Consider the following 23418-nt stretch of genomic DNA (forward strand, 5'->3'; position numbering starts at 1 on the left):
CGGAATCTATGTTAAAAGTTAGTTAAATCACTTCAGGAAAGCTCAGACTAACATTAAATATAATTCACTCACTCAATAGAAAAGTTTGGACTCCCTAAGGAAGGTATTGAACCACTTCAGAAAAGGTTGGACTCCGTTTGGAAAATTTAAGCTCAAAAAAGTGTCGGTTCACTTCGGAAAACTTTCTACACTTTTAGGACAGCTAGATGAGCTCAAAAAGATTGTGTCCTAGCCTAATGCCAAAGCAGTTAACAAAAATTTGGGGCTAACTTAGGAAAATGTCAAACCCGTTAGGTCAAAATTTGGTTTCAGTTCGAAAAAAGTTGAATCAACGCAGGAAACCTTGGATTCATTTAGGAAAGAGATTAAATCAGTTAATGTGGTCTCACTCCAGAAAATGCGAAACCAATTCTTTAAAGCTTAGAATCGAGATATGTTGGATCACTTCAGGAATGCTTTGAAAACTTTAAGAAGGATTGAATAACATAACAGAAAGGTTTAGACTCAGATAGAACAATGTTGATGACTCAGTTTTGAATCTGCATTGAAAAATGTCACCTCAATTAGGAATTTCCTGAATTGTTTATTATTTGGTCTGACTTCTAAAAAATTTAAACCAATTTTGAAAAGATTGGATTTAGCTCGTCGATGGGATTTAGAATTGTTGAATCACTGTAGAAAAGAATTGAAACATTAAGTAGCATTGCAGCAGGTTTGTAAGTTGACTTTTTTCAGATCGAATGCGAAAATCGGGCGACTACGGGCACATTGTCGGGTTGGGCACATTGTAACAATGTCGGATAACGACCCAATGAAAATGGTTCGAGACGAAGATTTGCTCAGCGAACAAGGGGGATCAATCAGATTGAAGGTGGCTTACTTAGTGAGTTGCCAAACAAGATTTGGAATGAGTTCGATAAAATTCGTTTTCAATAACTGAAACCGGCTGATCCGATTTCAAGGACCTGTTATGCCGTACCGGTCTAGTACCAATTTAAGTAAACATTCTGTAAAAAAAAACAAAGTGGTATTCTACAACATAGAAAAATCTAGCAAAGCTAGTATCCATACCCAAATGAAATAACGATACTCGAAAAATAAATATACACTGAAAGTTTTTATTTTATTTCCCTCTTTGTGATATTCTAAACCTTTGAAGGGGGGAGGGGGTGTTAACAAAAGAAAAACTTGAAATTTGTTCCGGCCTTATTGAAAAAAAAAAAACAAACGTAAAACGTTGATTTTATCAAATTATCCCCGCTTCAATTTTTTAAATTTTTTTTAGTAAAGAAAGCTTAAGTAATGCCTTAAAACTTGGCGAAGAGTATTAGCTTGTAACTAGCTGCAAATGTATTTCATAGTTTCTAGAACTTTATTGATTTTAACAATTTCATGGAATGATGATGATGGTCCCACCTCTTACCCCTACAAAGGTTTGAGCTGGACGAGTTATCTTTAAGATAATTAAATATAAACATTTTAACCAGGTTTGCAAACAAAATCGAGCTGGTAACAATTACAGATATGAATGTCCTGTTAAATATGTTATAGGCATCAACCAAAAACATTCAAAGGTGTAACTAGTTATCAAAAGTCCAAGTATAGTTCTCGACAATACTTCCTGGGACCTGGGATTTACACGTGACCTGGAATTTACACGTTTAAGCTTCCGCAGTGCCAGCACTATATCCAAGGAAACGACTTCCAGCCAACCCTTTACTAATTCAAGGCTTTTGCCACAATTTCCACGTATTAGTCATTTATACCTGTATTCCGCGCGCGAGACTCAAACCATTGTAGACTACTCAAAGCTATTTTTACTATTACTACTACAAAATCACAAAACTAAAAATCCACCATCACCATCGAGGCAAACAATGTAGTTTTTTGTATATGCTACACCAATTACTAAAATGTCTATATGACAGTCTCCATACAAAATAATCCGTTAGAGATAACTTTGTCAAGATACATGATTTATCCATTAATAAAAATTTAACTGCTCAATAAACAGCTTTTACATGTGAAATGCAGCGTCTCTTGAATTCTGTATGTGTAGTTGCACGCTTGATGTGTCTAGGCATCGAATTGAAAACATTTATACCTTTGAAAAATAATGAATTTTGTGAAGCATTATTCAAAAGATGTGGTGTTCTTTTCGCGTTTCTAGTGTTATATCTATGAAAATCACTTTCTCTTTCAATCCGATCACACAAATATCGAGGCAGCAAACCGTTAACTACTTTAAAAATGAACACCATAGTCAAAAACACAATTCTTTGCTTCACTGACAGCCATTGCAAAGCGTTCAGCATAAAAGTTGAGGAAGTGAATCTATTACATCTTAAAATCAAACGCATTACTTTATTCTGCAAACGCTGTAATCTCGATATTTGTGTTTCATTGGCCAAAAATAAAATGGAAGGCAAAAGTCTAGATGAGGGGAGATGATTGATTTGTATAACTGTAATTTACTACCAATAGTTAAATCGTTTTTCAAGCGACATAGAATTCCATACTTCTTGGCAATTTTCTTGATGACATTGTCAATATGAGAATTGAACTTGAGTTTGTCATCAATAATCACGCCAAGATATTTAATTTCCTGAACGCGATCAATTGTCTCATCATCAATAACAACAGAGACATCATCATCTATACGATTCCGCGAAATTACCATGAATTTAGTTTTACTTATATTCAATTGACATTATTTATACTTCAACCATCTACTTAGAGAACGCAAATCTTCATTCAAGCGTGAAACAGCTTCTTCTAAATCTTTAGCTGCAATGAATAACACAGTATCGTCAGCAAAAAGATTAATATCACAAAACCGTAAAACTCGTCGCATGTCATTAATATACATAATAAATAAAAGGGGCCCTAATACACTTCCCTGAGGCACTCCAAGGTCATTGTCAACGGGACAAGATACGAAATCATTAAAAACAGTCCTTTGTGTTCTGTCAGATAAATAGCTTTCAAACCATTTATATGCAGAACCCGAAATTCCAAAGCGCTTGATTGTTCTCATCAATAAGGGCCTAGAAATTGTCTCAAAAGCGCGTTTTAGATCCAAAAACACAGCAACAATCGTATCTTTATGCTCCAAATTTTCTTTCCTTTAGCTAACACTAAGTTTAACGCGGTTTCACAAGAATGGCCTTCCCGGTATCCCGATTGTTCCGGTATCAACAAACAGTTACTATTTAAATATTCTAACAGCTGGCCTTTTACAACAAGTTCTAAAATTTTCTCTAATATGTGCAACATGTCGATGGGACGAAACTCTTCGGTTATTTAGGAAAAAAAAGGAATTTTTCCTTAAGATTTGAACAGATTTTTCTCCTTTACTTTACTTAAATCTTCGGTTATTATTAGTTAGGTAGGTTCCAACTCTACACGATGTAATTTCATTTATTTGATCTTGACATTTTTCCCTAGAGGATGAGTACTTAAGGGGGTTAGCTTTTTGATAAGACTTTAGTGGGAATGACACTGATGAATACTGCACATTGTAGTCGAAATACGTATCTGTTATGGATACCAAAATTAATTAAGTGGAATTAAATTGAACTTTTTTGCTGTTTAATTTAATTTAAATTTAATCCATTTTTGAACACTCCTTTTTCAAAAGTTACTCTTGAGAAAAAAAAAATCAATTTTAAATAAAAACTGCATTGGTAGCAGCAAACATATAAATAAACCATGGCTCACTTAGTAATGTAACAAACTCTTTTGCTTAATACAACGCTCCTAGTGGACATTTTCGGAAGCGTGTGGACGTCTATTTGTTGACAACAACAATAACAAAAACGGTGTACTTTCAGTACATAAAACGCTCTCGTTTTGAAGACAGTCACCATGCAAGAGGAGCGTAGAAAAAAAATGTCCACATTCACCTGGAAAATCATTCGTGGTCCGCGTCCAAGCTGGCTAAAGTGTTGAATTTTCCTCCACCGTATGGTGCGTGTTCAAAAGGCAGGCAGGGCGTCACAGTATCAGCTTCAATCGACCAAATCGATGCGACGAAGAGACTGCTGGCTTTCTTTTTCTGTTAAAGTCGAACAGCTTCGCAGCATTCTAGAGCCTCAGTCGGCGTGCACAAACAAATGTTCAATCGCTTGTCTCTCTTTCTCCCGTCGCTCCATTGGTCTTCCTTTCAAGCTTCGGTGAAACGGATGAGCGAAGAGCGCTCGACTTTGATAGTTTTCTCTTTCATGAAACACATCAACAGAGGTTTCATGACGTATATGACGGAAAATGAAATAACACATTTAAAGCATTTCTCACGTCAAAACACTTCAAGATTACACGTAATATGTTTAATTTATCTTCCATCCATATATTTATCTAAAAAAAAGATCGAAAACGGGACATAACGCATTTTAAACAAATTGAAAGAGCGGTGATAGAGTGTTCGTGAAAGGGATTTGAAAGCCATAATGAGGTTTCGTTTAACTAGAAAATCGACATTACTTACATTGAAAGGGATGAGCAAAGCAACCACGAGAAGATCCACAGCCAGCGTTTCCTTCTAAGCGTGCTTCTTTTTCATTATCATTTCTTGTTGATAGTCTAGCTAGGCGTTTTAGAAATGAAGCGTTGAACACGTTTGTATGAGAGAAACAAAACTTGAGTTCATTTTAGAGCTTCGAAAATGTAGAGCCCTGCGTACAGGGATTCCTTAAAGAAAAATCGGAAGCCTCAAAATAAACACCGGAGTGGAACTGCCAACCGTTAGCTCCATGGAAAGATCGTGAGGTCCATCAGAAGCAAACCAAATATGTCCAATCGCGATTTGAGTAAAAAGTGTGATGCCGCCGTAGTACAGTGCAGCGAATTTTCACAGCTTCTAGGGCCAACATTTTACAAGGCGAAGACTCGAGGAGGTGTCTCTAGCAGATGCAAATTTGTTTTTGCGGATAAATTCGCTCCCAAATATATGATCTGGCAGAGAATTTGCAGCAGCGGTTAGAAGACAAAGGTTTTCGTCACTGAGAAAATGATGGACTCGGAGGTTTATAAAACCAAATGTCTCCAGAAGCAAATTCTGCCCTTCACTGGTCTGGTGACATTTTGATCGGATCTTGCTAGTTATCACTACAGCCGGGAAGTACAACAATAGTACAATGACAACGGAGTCCAGTTTGTTCTGAAAACATCCATCCGCCCAATTATCCTGTTGAAAACTACTGGGAAATTACGAAGAGGGAACTGAAGGTAAAAGGTAGAGTCATCGAAACGGAAATTGGTAGGATAAAATCGCCAAAACAGTGGACGAGACCGTTGTGCGTCGCTTAAGGAAAAGTTCGAGAATTCCTTCGAAACCACGATGAATAATTCGTTTCGTATTTTTTCCTTAAAATATAAGGAATAGTATGCACTTAAGTGAAAACCATTTTCAAATCCGAAATAGACCCAAATGATGTTGTTCCATGCCATGTTACTAAGCTATGTTTTAATGTTTCGGAAACACGAAAAATCGTGTAAATTTACACCAAATCTAGCGCTAATTTTATGTGCGCTATATCTAAAAGAAATTTACATGAATTTTTCAAACGGTGTAACCAAACAAGTTCACATTTTGAGAGGCTAATCAGGACTTGATTTGGAAGCGAGCCCAAATTTAAAATTTTGCATCAGTTTATTGGACATTGTATTCGTAAGAAGAATGATTCGAAAGCGTGTCTCTTTCATAGTACATATATATTCAGCCATTCCAAAGCACAATGATATAGTGGTTCTCAGTATTTCGTAAAAACTACTAATTTTGTTCCTAAACGCAAAATATTACACCAGTATAATGAGAGAGAGAGAGAAGGATTAGTAATTTCCATTTAATTCCACTACCTTATTTGCTTATCCTTGACAGATACGCTTATTTTGTCTACACAACGTATTTATAATTGCCTTTCATTTTTTAAATTTTTGATCTGTGAGTTCCGTGGTTCAAAACTCATAAATTTTTGAGAAGTCATTTTTGAAAAAAAAATCGATTTTTTGAACCACCCTAAAGGCAAATAAAAAAAAATTGGGTATAATATTTTACGATAAAAAAAAAACAATTTTTTTTATGAAATTTAGAGAACCACTATATCGTTTTGCTGCATGAATGGCTGTATTTATATATATCAAGTATTTTGCTAAGTTACTTCCGGTTGATGATAAATTTTGTGTTTTACATGAAGCCTTAAATCCTAGTGAGTCTTCTTTAAGCTTAGTCAGTTATGGGCGTAGAAAACATTACAAGGTTGTGGGTTGAATTCCTGACCGGTTGAGTTACTTTTCGGGATGGAAATTTTCTTGCAAATGTACACGCAAACTAAAAATTTATTACAATGAATGTTAGTTCCATTTCCTATCATCCTCTGTTCATGAACATCGCAGCGAATGTTAGAAGTTGACCTTGCAGGCGATGTAATGGTTTTTTTTGCCTTTTTTATTTCGTGTTCTGTCTGTGCTTTCATCTACACAAGCAAGCATTTGCCTTGATTTTTATGTATAACATGGCAGAACGACGCACACACTTGCCTCAAACTAAGAGATGAACTAGTATGGCTAAAAATCTCTCAAATAAAGGATAAAAAAGAAAATAAAACTTGCCTCAAATCTCTCCAGCAGAAAAAGCATACGAAGTCAAATGTGAGAGGAAATGAGCGCTTCTTGTTTGCTTTTAGGCTATCCATATTCAGAAGCATGGAGAGAGCAGTGGAGAAAGCACAGGTCTGATAACCACAACGTTCGTGGTTCGAGTCCCAGTCGGCAACCTTTTTCCAATTTTTTTTGACATAATTCATTTCACTCACTAATATACTCCACATTTTTGGTCTCCAATTCTCTTGCATTGGACCGCAGCTAGGTATATTGCATCCTCGGTTCATGCGGTCTCCACTTACATCCTCTGATGATGAATCCCACATAATTGTAAGCGAATCTTACATCCACCGGTTGGGTGTACTTAAATAAATTGCTTTCGCACTTCCATTCAACAGAAGCAAATTTGAGCAAAAACAATTTCAAGCATGCTGTTAAAGGATTGATTATAATCAATAATTATTAGTATTTATTATAATTATTGATATATATTGCCCAATATAATAATCCGTGAAATATTCCATTTATATTGAAATCCAAGTGCTTTTTGGAATATAACATGCACGCGCAGTAAAGGATTAGTTTGAAAATGCATCTTCATTCAATGAATTTGGAGATGCAATCAATGACCAACTGCTCGTCAAGAAGACACAAATGAATATGTATTGCATAGTTTGTGTTTGGTACCCGAGCAAAATTCAGCATCAAAATAACAGAAAATTGAATTCAAATTCAACATCAAACTGAAAAAATAAGTTGATTTCAGTTTACACGATTGACAGATTTGATAACAAATTTTGATTTTATTTTGCTGTACATTAGCTCTTTAAAAATATGTTGTTACAGTTTTGTTTTCATTGCCTTAGCAGAAAATGGAATACTCGTTTTGTTATCAGCAGAAAAAATTGTACACCAAATTGAGTTTTCAGTTTTCTCTCACTGATAGCAGAATCAGTTTTCAATGTGATATCACAGGAAGATTTTCTTGCTCTCAATTTTGATATTTTAACCGTTAAAACGACCAAAACGACAGCTACTTGAGTAATCATGATCAGCGACTTCACAACATCAAATTTTGTTTTTAATTTGATCTCAGACTTTGGTCCGGTACCTAGCCTTGTTATTGGTAACCAATTTTATCTTCTAGCAAATAGACAATTACTTTAATCAAATTCGCTGTGAATCTCTACAAGGCTGAAGTGGAAGCACAATTTTAATTTCCCAATCAAAATGTCAGAATGTTTAGCCATGCATCGATGCAACAATACTTTCCAACCACCTTACTGCTGGAGATAGCAACGTAACAGCTTTTCGAACTTAAAACCAGCTCACATTCACTGTAAGATTTCACAACAGACGTTATCTCGCCGGGTAATCGACAGCTAATTTAGGAAGCAAACATAGTTCAAAAGTACCACCGACACAGTTACGTGGGTTGCTACTGGTGGTTAATGCCTGCTAGAAATTACCAACTCTTGCACTGTGCTCAGTTCTCCGGAAATCGATCATCAGTTGCCATCACTCTTGAATGACTAATGGATAGGAACACGCAGGAAAGACTCTCTGCGGCTGTTCGTTTCACCAACTGCTCGTTCATCTGATTGATTCTTCAGACGTCACAAACCCCTCGTGATGGCCACATTTAATCGATTTGCCGGTTTCCGCCGCTTTATTTCCTCCAATCGAACCGCCCACCGGGTGGAGTGTGTCCAACTTAATCTAATTTAACTTGAAGTTGCAAAATTACTAATCATTTCCTATATGCTTCTCGTTACATTCCATTATCAGGCATCTTGGAGCCCGAAACACCGGACCAGGCGGCGAGTAAAAGTGGCACCGGCTGAATCAGGCAGAAACAGTAATCGGCTTCAAGTAGAAAATTTGCTTGCATCGAAGCGTGAAAACATATCCCGGAGCCCTCGGAAGCAACGCAAGCAACGCACCTGGGTTTGGAGCATAAGTGGCCTGATGTTGCACGAGATTCATAGGTAGTCGGTGTTGTTGAGTAGCGTGCGCCGCAGAAAGAAGGAAAAAAGTGGTGTAAAATCGCCTCGAGCAAAACAAACGATGCAAAAATTCCCGCATTCAATCTGATTTAACGTGATTATCCGTAACTAGTCGGGGGTGCCTCCAAGTCGTGTTGCTTCAGTGCTCGCCGGTGGTGGTGGTACAGTCAAGAATAATTTGTAGATCATAAATTGGAAGTGATACAATAGGGAAAAAAGCGGAAGAAAAGGCTGAATTGATTACGACTGCTGCGAAGAAAATCAAAAGTTAGTGATGAACCTGGCTAGAATTGGGAGTGTTCGTTTCGTGAGTTCTTTTCTTGGTACTTTGTGGCAAACGGTGGGCACGAGTTCTGCGCAACGCGATCCAAGATAGATAAATTAATCAAAAATTTAATCGACGGGGCAGACAATTGGTGATCAATTCAAGATGGGCAACTCGATAAGCAGTGCTAATGAATCTACGCTGCCTCGTAGTTATGGTGATTGTAACGGAAAACGGTGCTGTTACGAGAATGGAGCAACCAATACTGGCTCCAGGAGTAGCCATCAGAACCAACAACAACAGCAACAGCAAAATCCGGAAAACTCCCGAATGCTGTTTCTGCTCTACTTGATTCATCGGACCTGGAACGTCGTGGTCGATAGCGTGGATCAGAAAGGCAAAAAGTGAGTATAAATTGTGGTGTGATGACAAGTGATGGCTGTTTATTGCGTTTTTACCAACTTCTATAGATTTGTACCATCCTTTGCATGAATGTAATGGCAGCTCTTGCAATGGGCTGCAGCGTACAAGAAAGATTTTTTTGTATAAAACATTCTAGAGCTGATTTTCTAGAAGCAATGCATTTGAGGAAAAACACTTTGTTCGAAAAATAAGCATCATAAAAATTACAAAATTATATTTAAAACCTTCCGGCGACCCCATTACAGAACCTGTTTGTTTCGCAAAACATTGCAAATTTTGCATACTTTTCATGTGTAACATCTACCGTATAGCATGTCCGGTGTTTTCACTGGTATAGTCATATATTATTTGGGATATTGTATAGAGTTGTATAGGGTTGCTTCCATTCACTTACTTTAATGTTTTTCGGAATTATAAAATCGTTAGATGTTATTATGATATTTTGTACTTGTAAGTTAAAAGAAGATGTTGCAAAGTATGTGTTTGACACATGAAACCTTTAAATTTTGTGACTGTGACTATCTGAAAGCGAATTTGACTGGTTTTATGCGTCAAACACTTAAATTTCAACTTAAATTATAACTTTTTTTTCTTTATTTAAGAGATTTTTAGCCATAGGCTAGTTCATCTCTAAAAATTTTAACTTCTTCTTGTATCTAACAAGTACAAAATATAATTATAACATCTAATGATTACAAAATTCCGAAAATCATTTTTTTTATAGCAAGCGAGTGGAAGCATGTCTGAACAATATACAGATTTTAACAACGTATTAATGGTTAAACTTCTTTACGGTTCCACGTGGACAGTTTAGGGCCAGGAGATTGGCAAATGTCAACGGCCTCACACATTTTTAAACCATTGCTTTGGATACTAATCACGTGGAGGGAGAGGGCTCTAAAAACATTAAAACAAAATTCACGTGTTATCTGGCCAGCCCCTAATGACATCTTAAAAGGGAAACAGGGTGTAATATGTGCCAGTGGGGTAATATGACATCGCATGTACTTTTTATGTAGCAATTGACAATGAAAATTCCATGGCAAATTCTGTTGATATTATTACTTTGCTAACGCGTTTTATAGTGGGTAGCATCCATACCTATCACGCCAAAGTCACGAGTTCAAATCTCACCCTCGGACAAGTCACGAATGACCCAAGAGCGTTAAAATGACAATATTAAAAAAAAAACTGAAAACTGTGAAAAATCCGAACTGTTTACCGAACTGTTAAGATTTCGGTATAATTTCACAAAAATCTGTGACATAATCTTAGTGTGTACCAATTTAACGCGATCATTTTATGCAATGTCCATAACTGATTGACTATTAAATATTCCAAATTAAAAATGATTGAATCTCTTAAAACTACAACCAAAAAAGTATCAGAGAAATTGCTAAACAATAATGTAAAATTTGATTCTCCGATATTTGATAATGATTGTAGTAATTTAGGGATGGCCTTATGCTACAGTTCATACAGTTTTTGTTAGAAAAATGTATGGATGATTGTCCATGCAAACGGAGGAGGAAGGCTTCTAAAATAATATTTTTTGGAAAGCACTGTAGATTCTCAATCGAATCGAATCCATCGTTGTTTGTCAATAATTGTATTCGAGGATTTTTATTTAATTTTTAATCGTTCAGAGAAAACAAAATCAGTCAATTTTCCTAATCTCGACATTGATCGTACCATCGTATTAGGAAGGCTACCGTGTTACTGAGGTAAATTATGGAAATTTATATGGGAAAAGTGGTCGAAGTAGCCTGGATTTTCCCAACGTGAACCAATCCCTGGCTGAAAACCTTGTAAGGGCACGTAAGGGGCTGTTCATTAACTATGTTGACAGTTTTTTGGGATTCTTGCCATCCCCCCCCCCATACCCCTGCGTAGACAAGTGTCCATAAACAATTTTTAAAATTTGTGTGGGTTGTGGATAATAGCCACACCCCCTTAATACACTGTCTATGTGGTTTATGAACAGCCCCTTATGCAAAAAAGTTGATTTTTGAATACCCCCCACCTTCTTGTCACGTACGTTTCCTATACCTGATACATGGTGTTTCACACATTTCCAGATTACCCCACCCCCTCTTGCAATACGTAATGTTTGAATGGGCTCTAAATAAAGTTTTAAAAAAACCTGGACTTCCATCGAGTTACGGAGAATATTGAGTAAGGGAGAATTGACTGCAATCTATATATATAAAAATGAATTTCTGTCTGTCTGTCTGTCTGTCTGTCTGACCCTTATAGACTCGGAAACTACTGAACCGATTGGCGTGAAAATTTGTATACAGGGCTTTTTGGGGCCGTGGAAGGTTCTTATGATGGTTCGAGACCCCTCCCCCTTCTGTAAGGGGGGGCTCCCATACAAATGAAACAGAAATTTCTGCATAACTCGAGAACTAATCAAGCAAATGGAACCAAATTAGGCATGTGGGGGCGAGTGTGGGGGTATAAGGAGATAATCATAGGGGGTAGCCCCTTAGATAATAGGGGGGGGGGGGGCTACGTACAATATAGCATGCTTTTTTTTTAAATCGACGCATAAACTCAAGCTAATATTGAATCCCGAGCAAGACCGGGCACACTCAGCTAGTACTAAATAAATCAAACATTGGTTGATTTTCAGTTTGTGAAAATAAATAATCAACACAGGATAAATTTTCACGAAAATTAAAAAAAATTATGCTTATTAATATTCAGAGAACACCTGTTCACTACCATAGTCTAGGGGATCGGGTTGTCCATAGATCAGTCAAGTCGAAATCCTCATCATATAGTTGAATGGTAAAATAATAATTCCGTAGCTAAATGCTTTACTTATAAAAGAAATTAACAGCTATTTACCGTTTTTCAAGACAATCAGAAAAAAAAAGATGAAAGATGATTTGCGATAATAGATTCAGACTACTTATCATCTTTCCTTACTTTACCACCTATATATGTTCCCACTGGGTAGTTGAAGTCGAAAAACGCGTAGAACTTGTTGAAACGCACAAACATGAACCGTATTGAATAATTTAAGTTGGTTTTACATTACAATAACGGGTGTTCAATAAAAAATGATAATGATTTGCCGTCCAGCGCTCTTGTGAGAGCATCACTACTAAGTTGCGTCGTACGGCTGACCAGGGTCTCTTCTCCAATATTCATTGATGTTTTTTTTTTGAAGAATAAACATTGTGTTTTTAATAAAAAATACTGAATTCGTTGAAAGTTTTTTTTTACTAGCTATATGACTGAAAAAATCTAATTTTTTATTGAACACCCGTTAGTTGACAACAGCCATCGTATGATGGAAGTATAACTGGATTTTTCCATGAAATGTGGACCTAGCAAACGTATTTTCCATTCAAACTGTTTGAAACGTTTACCTACACAGCATTGCAAGATGGTACAAGAGAGTTGACTAGAGTTTTTAAGCATACAGGATCATGAAACCTATAGGAAATGTTGAAGATGAAACTGAATTGCGTGTTAGCTTTGTCAATGATGTCAGAGTTATGTGGATTAGGGGGCATACTTAAATGATTGGGAACGACGCGGTAAGACGCCCACCCTAAGCTTGAAGTAAGATTTAACCAAAATTATACAATTTCTGCGATAAATTTAGTGAATATTGATCTTTAGATTACTTTTCCAAATTACATTGATATTCAGAAAGATTCCTTTTCATTTGATGATGTTTTATCACTAACCAAAAATAGACTAAATAATAATAATAAAAAAAAATCATGCGGGGTACCCAACAAACAATTTTAGCTGCAGCTCAGCTTGTACAGCCAAAAACTAGCTGCATAAGGTAAATTTTGGCTGTATAAGCTAGTCTGCTGCTAAAATTGTTAGTTGGGTAAGCTTGGCCACCTCTAGGGGTAAGACGGCCACATTACTGCCTTCGGCAAAATTGCACAGTAGGTTAAGGTGGATTGGTTAAAGAACAATATCACATAATTTTCTCACTATGCGGCGCTAATATACAAGTCAATTTTTTGTATAAAATATATCTTGATATCTTTACTATTTCGAAAGTTGTCGTCTCCGGGAAAGTTTTTCGGGTGACCAATGTCTTCTAATTTGTAGGCTGTTTAGTTCAGAATTCTCTCACTACACAACACTAGTCTGTGTGTGGACTTCATGTACATGTCTTGACTTCGTAGATGCAGAAAGACCACATGTACACTAGCGCCACGTAGTGAGGGAATTCCTAATTTACTTGTGCACCATCACCATTTGGAATTCCTTGATCATCTTACTTATAATGACGGTAACATAAGTTTCTATAAAATCCAGAATCTAATTTATTAAACTGACTGCTTTTACGGATGTTTCGGATTTTCTGGTGGATCCTAAATAATCCTGATATATTTCAAAAACGAAATATTGTTATTTACTATATTCAGTTTCAACCTTGAGGCATAGCTTATCCCAACCAAAGATGGCTGTCTTGCCCCGGTACAAGTCAAACTGTGACAGCTTCTGTAATACCTCATAATTTAAAGAAAACCTTCTATTTTTTCAATAAGTACATCGAGCAGACTTGTGTTTTCCTTATGGTAACATTAATTTTAAATGATATATAATATAAAAGCTCTAAAACAGTAAATGGCGTGAACTCTACATCGTATTTTTTTTAAAGAGTTGATTGTTTAAATATTCTAAAGGATGACCGTCTTACCCCGTCGTCCTCTACTTGATGGGCTGCAACTCAGCTCGTTGAATCTATACCTATCGAAGGTTTTTCTCCACTGGACTCAGTTCTGAGGTAATCGCTTTCTGTAGCCATGGAAGATAAGTACTACAGAAAAGTCAACGTGTGCGATGTTTTCCCAGTTCTCTGCTTATCGTTCGTCCGGCATCCGTGCTACATGTCCAGTCTACTGTAGTCTGACGTGTTTTACAAGCAATATCCATTCCGTTATATACCACGCGAAATCGATGAACATACAATTAGGCTAAAAATCTCTAAAATAAAGAATAAAAACCCGAATTTATCCACCTATGGTGTGATCAGACCCTTCTTACTTATTCAAGTTTATTTATTTTATTGTCATTATCAGTGACCAAGCCCCCCACCCCCGTGTCATCCAGTGACGCTACGCCACTGCCTGGGGGTACCCGGAATATATCCGGGTGTAGTCTATTTGGTGAGGCTACCAATCACCTTATCATCGTATTTTAATGTGATATAATGGGTTTTAATTCAATTCATATACAAGCAACTTCCCCGGGGTACCCGGAACATGTCCAAGTGTGTCCAATGTGGTCTGGAACACTTAACACGACTTGCATTGATCTTATTTTTGAATTCTGTAGTAATTTGATGTGGTTTTAATACGTTTTCCGTTAAATCCAGCGTGAAGGCCCATATTCACCGGATCTTATTCCGGCCATATCTGCGGAACCAGTTCACCGATTCCAAAACCGTTCAATAGCGTTCAATGGGACCCCAAGACCTATCATTTGGCGCCGAGTTTGTCCAAATCGGTTAAGCGGTTGCTGAGAAACGTGAGCGCATTCATTTCGTTACATACACACACACATACACACATACACACGTACACACACACACACACACACACACACACACACACACACACACACACACACACACACACACACACACACACACACACACACACACACACACACACAGACATGTTCCGATCTCGTCGAGCTGAGTCGAATGGTATATGACACTCGGCCCTTCGGGCCTCGGATCGATAGTCGGTTTTTCAAGTGATATCTATACCCTTCTTTGTAAGAAGGGTAAAAAAAGATAGACATACATCTGAAAAATAATTTGAAATCCGTACGCCTCAGTAATAAACTATACATTTTGTATAAGGTTGTTTCAAATCGATTTTTATGTATACGGATTTAGATCCCACACAGTAGTTGATACAGCCAACCATGAAATATACGGGTACACGACGTTAGGCATACGGTCGTTAGGCATACGGACGTTAGGCATAATGGACGTTAGGCATAATCTACCCGATGAATTTCAGAAGGATGATAATGGGAACCATATATTGATTGCTGACTTCGGTGACAATAATGAAAGAGCCTTAATTTTTGGAACTCATGAAAACTTGCGACGTCTTGGACAGGCAAAGTGTTGGGTTACAGATGGTACGTTTGCCACAGTTCCTTGTTTGTTTCGGCAACTCGTCACTGTTCATGGAAGTATCGCTCACATCACATCATCAGCAGACGGTTCCGCTAGTTTTCATTCTGATGACAACAAAAACATAATCGTTGTATCGAAAAGTATAGCAGCAGCTGGTATGTTTTTTTTTGTTATTGAATGAAAATCCACAGAATTCACCATTCTTCATTTCATGAGCTGTTCTTTTGCATCATATTTTATTCAACCTTAGCTGTTTTTTTGTTATTGAATGAAAAATCACAGAATTCACCATTCTTTATTTCATGAGCTGTTCTTTGAGGAAAATCTTTTCTTCTTTGACAATTGTAATATGTGTGTAAGAATATATTACATCAAATGTGTGATTTTTTTTTATTTCTAGATGCGATTGATTTCAAGTTATAGTTCAAAACTATGCTGAGTTTTCATTGCTAGATTACTTAACCGCTATCGCTACTAATCTTGGATCTAAGTAAATATGTAGCTACGTCACTTATGATATGATAAATAATGGATTCCAAACTGTGCTTATTAAAAAAAACCTAGACTAACATTTGAAAGGGACGGAAGAGCCAAAATGTAAACAAACCATATTTTGCCACATATATAGAGAATAGTTCACAAACTACTCGATAAACACGAAAAAGTAGAAGAAAATATCACTTCAAATCATCAAAAACGTTTCTTCTTACATGGCGTATTTCCAACTTTCAACTCTAAGATGCATCTGGTTGTTACGCCTTGGACCAGAACTACGAATTATATCGTTTTATTATGCCAAACGTATTGAGTCTGTAGTATCTAGTCACGCCCGATTCATTTGAAATGCATCCGATTGATAGTTCACGTGTAAACAACGAACAAAAAGAAGACCAAAAAAATCCCCGGGCGTAATTCCACTCTCACAAAATTTGCGAACGAAGAACCAAGGCGGAACAACAAACAAAAAATCCTGAGGGTGTACTTCCACGGCGTATCACCAGTGTTGGCAGTTCAAAGGGTGGAAGATCCGGGGGGTATGTATGTATGTACATGTATGAAATTATCAGGGCGTATGATGTTTTCTTCTCGATTTCACGACAAAGAAAACTTTTTTTGAGTTTTTAGTGTTGCATGATGATAGATTACACTATTAACTATATGTCAAGCTTATAAAATCATCCAGAAAATGGAAAGTCGTGAAATAGGAGTAATTTTTAGGTCATCAAAATTCAGAAGCGATTTTCTCGATATGGTCATTTTGGAATTACGCCCTGTGTTAGTCTAGAAGCTTTGTTTGTTTAACTTGTATCATTTTTTATTCAACGCTTAGCCTAATTTAAGCATTGTTTACCATGCTCGAAACAGGTTTCTAGAGTTGCACAGCAGCAAGGTATTTTATGCCTAACGTCCATTATGCCTACCGTATATTATGCCTAACGTCCATTATGCCTAATGACTTTATGCCTAACGTCCATTATGCCTAGCGTCCGTATGCCTAGCGTCCGTATGCCTAACGTCCGTATGCCTAACGTCCGTATGCCTAACGTATTTATGCCTAATGGGGTACACTCGAAATATACAGTTTTTCAGCTAAAATTATTTTTTTCGGAAGTATGAAACAATGAGATATTATCATGATAATTTGTATTTGTAGCATGCAAGAATACGATGAAAATTTCGTGTATAACACATAAAACCTATCAATTTCGCTTCCAGAAGGTCCCAATTCGCGATTTTATGATTTCTAAACACTCGCGATGAGTGAGCATATAGCCTTGTCTATCTGCGGTGAGTTCGTTTGGAAGCTACCCTTGCTGTAAACCATGTACAACTCTTAATGAAGGCAAGTTTCGGACCGATCCGATACTCTGCAGCAACATCTTCTGCTGACAATTCGATAGGATTGGATTGAAATACATCTATGTACGCCCAACTAACATTTTCAGCTTTATAAGCCAACTTTTCCAGCATTGTGCTGTAAAGTAGCTGAAACAAAGCTGCAGATGCAGCTACAAGCAGAAGCTAGCAAAGTAGTTTTGGAGAGCGTTTTCTCAACTTTCTCACAACCATTATTCAATTTGTCAGTCGCACTGAATAACATCAGCCAATAAACGCTAATGTCACTTCTATACACACACTAATCAACTTTCAACTTGTAGCTGCAAAACAAAGCTAACAAAGTGAATATATTACTCATTTGATGGCTTCTACACAACCAACCACTCTTGCTGAATAACATAAACATCAAAAGTGCTTTTTCAACAACTAAACAATCTGTACTCAGCTAATTAACTGTGTTAGTGCTACTTTGGAAGCATTTTTACAGTCAACTAGGTTTATTTTTAGACGTGTGCAGTTCTACAGCTTTTACTCTACTCTACAAAGCTGAAGTAACTAGTCGAGAAAAGTGATTCATGTGCACTATTATACAGCCTCTACTCAACGGTATTATTGTCGAAAGTCATGTGTATATGTTTACGTCAGTTCAACGTGTTGGTAGATTGTGTTGGCAAAGATGGTAGTGTCAAGGTTTGCCGTATTGGTCGTCTCGAGTTCGATTCCAGGTTCCGGTGCGGGTAAATAATTTGGTGGTGTGCTTATAACTAATTTCGAATAATTTTATTCTCGCAGCAAATTAACTCAATCAATTCACAAAAAAAGCGTAGATAATATCGGGTCAAAAATATGGTGTAATATTACTTGCCAAAAAAGACAAAATTATCATTAATACTGACATTACGCTGCTTTTACTACATTTGTTTATTTTTGTGACCATAAAAATACATGAGATTTTGGACATAATTGAAGTGCATCCTCTTGGATGTAATATTAAGATATATTTTTTGATGTGTAGTGATTCATTTGGAACAATCGTATTCGGTTTTAAGTTTAATTGCGATGGATATCACGCAACCGGCACAATAATGTCTTAAATTCCGGGAAACAAACGGGAAATTACTTACCGGGTTTTGCTGTTGCAAAATGATTACTCTTTCCATACATTGATGTCCAGTAAGAGCTTCGGGGTAAGATGCACCTCTGGAGCAAAACGATTTTCTGGCATTAAAAATACATTTTTACTTCTTTTTTGATGATCTGTGAATCAGCATTGCTAGTGACCTAGACGTAGCAATGCTGCTAAATAAATCTGCGGAAATGTTTTGGAAATGTATTTAATATAGGCAAAATGAAATTTTGCCCCTAGGGTGCATTTTATGGCATGGTCTCCTAATGGGTAAAAAAAAACTCAGCCTTCATGATTTTAGATATTTCATCCTGATCGAACTGGCAGATAACATAAACAGAATTGTTGTAACATAACATATTTCTGAGAATTTGAATCGTTCAATCAGTGTTGCCAGATTGTTTTAAGGTTATTGGTATGAAAGGTTTTTATAATAGGTATTTAATGGTATTTACTATTTGAATTAATTTTATATAACTTTCCGTGAGAAATCGGAAAATAATATACGGAAGAAAATTCCAGGAAAATTTAGAAGAAACTTTTAAGGGTGGATTAAATAAACTACAAGAAATTAAAAAAAAATAACATTCTAATGGACATAAACGGTAAAATTATCGAATGCCAGAAATTCCCTGGATTAGCCATTCTGGGTAACCAATGATAAAAGGAAAACGCTAGTCGAAAGAATATTAAGCATAAGACATTTTGAATATGAATATATTTTTGGGCATTTGACATATTCTAAAAGATAAAAGCCTCTCACAAAAGCAGGCTTACTTCCACTCACTTGCTATAATAAATTGTTTTTCGGAATTATGAATTCATTAGATATTATAACGATAGTTAGTAGTTGTAAATCACAAGATAAGGTTGTAAACTAGGTGTTTGACACATAAAACCTGTCATTATTGCTTTCAGTGCGTCACAATCAGCGATTTTACGATTCGTGAGCGCTCACTCTGAGTGAACGCTCATGAGTCATAAATTGGCTGATTGTGACGCACTGAAAGCGAAATTGGCAGGTTTTATGTATCAAATACATACCTTCCAACCACTTCTTGTTTCTGACAAGTACAAACTTTCATAATAGCATCCAATGATTCGATAATTCCGAAAAACTTTTTTTATAGCGAAGTGAGTGGAAGTAACCCTGCACAAAATTTGTCTCTTACAAGTTGAGTGCGGGCAGGCAGTTATCATTTTGATTAATAAAACAATCTCTATACATCGGTATAAAATCTCATTGTTCGGTATTCGGAGGAAACTTATCTCAGATAAAATGAGATGATCTGTATGTTGGTATCAATAAACCCAAACTGAAAAGTTTGATCTTTGGTTGATGAACAATGCAACTCCAGTTTTTTCTCTCATTATTTAACGTCAGTTTTTGTTCCGCAATCGAATACCAATCATCGACGAGTGTCGATTGTCAAATTGGTGAATAATCAACGACTAGTGCCAGAAAGGTAATCTCCACAACCTGGAACCTATCGAATCCATCAAAACGTGGGTCGGAACCACGGATTTACTTCCCCTTCGAAGGAAGTCGTGATTTGAGATGTTTTCGCTTCTGAAAAAAATCCCATCGACCTTGGCTGGGATTGAACCCAAACACAATGGGGTGAGAAACTCTAGTTGATGTTGATCGTTCACAAAATATGGTTCTCGTTGCGTTGGAGTAACACGTCTCAATATGTGCTTGGATGTTTGGTTTAACATGCATAACATTCGATATTTTTGTTCTCTAACTTAGGAAAAAAATTCAATGAGGTTTTCTTAAGGGGGTATTCCCAATCTTTTGCCTTTTTTCGGCCTGTTTTTCAATTAATTTTTTTTTCAAGGAAAATGAATAGTAATGCGCCTAACTCTTTGGGATTCTTGTTTATTGAACATTAAAGTTTACAAATAAATTTTTTTCGACATAAAAAAAGACATTATTGACGTCACAAAATGGCGACAAACAGACCCCTGTTCGCCGCAAACGCCTGGACGGGCGAAGACTTTTCTCTGGAACGGCTTCATCTGAAACAGATTTCGTGATGAAATTAATAATCTGCATAAGATTCTCTGGAGCTTCTCCCGTTGGCAGCAAAAAATCTTGCAAATTAACAAAATGGCAGCCATATGAAAAAACAGGCGATTTTTAGCCCGCTTTTTTGCAACTTTAAGGTGCTTCAAACAATGTTAAATGTTAATATTTTTGGCTGAAAGTGGGAGAAGCTCCAAAAAATTTAATAAGGAACAAAATGCGCAAAGATTCAAGTCAATATCTCTTATAGTTTCTGAGAAAAATCTTCGCCCGATAAAAAAATGTGGTTTCGAGAAAAACGCGTTTAAAGTTTTGACTTTAGTTAAAACCATTTGGGGGTTCTTACCATTAGTCAGCTATGCCTGGACACCGAGTTCGCTGATCGGAAAACGGCTTGGGGGATGAAAGTATATAGTCTAAAGTACAAAAAAACGTGAAAAAAAAAATTTGATTTTTTGAAAAAAAAGATCGGGAATTACCCCCTTAGCGGATATGGGCGTGAAATCCCATATTATGAAAGGTTCCCATTTAATGCACAAAGTGAATCGATATTTAATTGAAAATTGACTAGATATTACAATTTATAAAGCTGGTGAAATTGATAAGGCCTACAAAAACCTATTTCCAAAATACTTAGGGGCGTAATCCGTATACTGATTTCATACCACGGAGATAGGTATGGTATAATTTAGGTTTTATCTTTGCTTTTTTCTTTTGAATATCAAACGTGATAGTTATGCTTTCCATACTACAATTTGGGGAGCGCACTTAGAGTTACAAATTGTATCGTTGAAAATAACTATTATTTTTCGAATAAACATGCCAAACAACCTATTGAGCCGAAAGATGAAGGATGTATCCATCAACTTGCATCAATCAAATGTTTAATTTTGGCAATGTTCAGAGATACCAACTGTTTCAAGAAATTACTATTTTTCCATGGGTTTGTACAACAATGGTTTTTAAATATTTTCAATCTCAAATTACTTTCCTCTAATAGTGCCTTGCTTCCATTCATATAGTACAGGTAAAGTTAAAATATGACAGTCATTTTTCGCCATCATATTTACTAGCAGTAAAGATAGAAGGAGGGTGCATTTTGCTATGGGCATTTTACCCCCATTTGTCCTACGTATATTTAACATTTGCTAGGGTCGATCGACTATCAAGTTATTTTTACACACATGATGGGCAGGACTCGTGTGTATGAGAAAATCTGCGATCAAATTAGAGCCCATGTATTAATTATGTTACGCTAAATCGAGGAGAAATTTACCTCCGCCCCGCTATCGTGACGTTTTTCCTACACCTAATGCATTGCTTGTCACAAAATCTTAGACCCCGCCCCCCCTTGAGCGTGACATATTACATGACTCAACCCTTAAAGGTAACTCGTGGGATTTCAACAAATAATACGACGGGTACCGATAAGGGGATGTGCGACGTTGAGCCAATAGAGTTGTGTTCAGGGCTGGTAAATGTCATTATCAATGAAACATCTCACGCGATTTTGCAGAAATACTTCTGTCACAATCATCGGATGAGGAAACGGTGATAGAGATTTTCTTCAAAATCTCATCGATTTGTTTGTCATGACAGAACATAACAGTGTTGTGAACATCGCAATTTCTAGCTCATTTATTGATAATATTGAAACTTGTATCGTGAAAATCTTAGACATACATTAACTCTACCGATTACATACTGTTGCTTGCTTAAATTCATCTAAATCAGGGAAAAATGTAAATGTAAAACCCCTATGAGAATTAATCTCATGAATGCTTTATCATTGGGAAATTACATAAAATATCTTGATCGATAGTTTCATATTTTGATAGTAAGAGAACCTGTTTTCTCATTGTCACATGACAGCTGTGATATTTACCAGCTATGGCTATGTTCATCGTCGACTGATATTTAGAAGCTAGAGCGGTACAGGGTAATCAGAAGGAGACGAGTGTGTAGAACGTTTGTGAACGAAATGGTGTACTCGGTTAAATTTGATGTCCTACACGTTATTAGCCAAGTATTTGGTGTACCTTATTGGTAGCGGTAGTGTAATGCGCCCTTGTGCTTAATTGGATTTGTGGGTACAAATCCCACCAATTACCATACATTTATTCGCAGATTTTCTCATACATACGTGTCTTGCTCATCATGTATGCTTTGCTTCTCAGTCTTCTCTTCAAATAAAAGCGTATATTTAACATCCATTTATGTTTCTCAAGAAGCTTTGGTAATTATCCTTTGCTTGTTGAATAATGCAAGTTTTAACACAAGTTCATAGGTTTCATTATTTTGCTCTCTCTGTGTAAACAAATATATCTGTCTATAAACCACGTTAACAGTTTAAGGAGGGCGGAGGCTTATTTTTTAAATGTTGTTCATACTGTTTACGCTTAGGTACGAAGAGGAGATTCTTAAATCTCTCATAGCCTCTTGATGCATTCGTATGAAAAGTGACCCAGATTGGGCTGATTGTTTCATCGTAGCTTGATCGTTCGACATGCAATGGATTGGCGTATTCAATGTCTTCATGTTATTTTTGTGATCGGCTTCCACGTTTGGAATTCATTTTTATGCTATGCCTATAATTATACAATCATTTCATCATGAGTTATCTGCCGAACAGTTATGTTATCGCATGATTCAACAAAACATTCTTGAAACTTACAGCTTGATCTATTCGTCCAAACCACACGCGTTGACAGTTGGGTTGAGTTTTTTTATTCCTTTGGCGATCTCCATTCGATCATGCAATTTTGTTCGCCTAAGCATTAAATTGGTTGCTAATTTTAAGCCCGTTGGTCTGAGGAACTCGTTTGGCGTTTAACGGGATGCGTTGGGCATGCCTTCATGCCATCCCAATAGCGGTTGATTCTATATCATGTGTTGCATGTTGCATTATATAGTAATAGATAAAACGGGGAACTTCTGTTGCTATTTCCTGCCATGTTAGCTAAAATACAGCAATGGTTTTCGTAGAAGACGAAA

At 36.6% G+C, this 23418-nt stretch overlaps 1 protein-coding gene across 1 annotated transcript in view; it reads left to right on the top strand.

Moving 5' to 3' along the window:
- mwh (multiple wing hairs) overlaps nt 1-23418 on the top strand; it is a 357850-nt gene that overhangs the window by 38551 nt on the left and 295881 nt on the right. Inside the window, exon 2 of the mRNA XM_065229917.1 lies at nt 8389-9275. Coding sequence (XP_065085989.1) covers nt 9037-9275 — 239 coding nt within the window. The 5' untranslated portion in view covers nt 8389-9036. The remainder of the gene's footprint in view (nt 1-8388; nt 9276-23418) is intronic.

The sequence above is a fragment of the Ochlerotatus camptorhynchus genome, unplaced genomic scaffold (genome assembly GCF_037179485.1).
Source record: "Ochlerotatus camptorhynchus isolate MF236.1 unplaced genomic scaffold, CSIRO-AGI_Acam_v1.1 ptg000324l, whole genome shotgun sequence".
Classification (NCBI taxonomy): Eukaryota; Metazoa; Arthropoda; class Insecta; order Diptera; family Culicidae; genus Ochlerotatus; species Ochlerotatus camptorhynchus.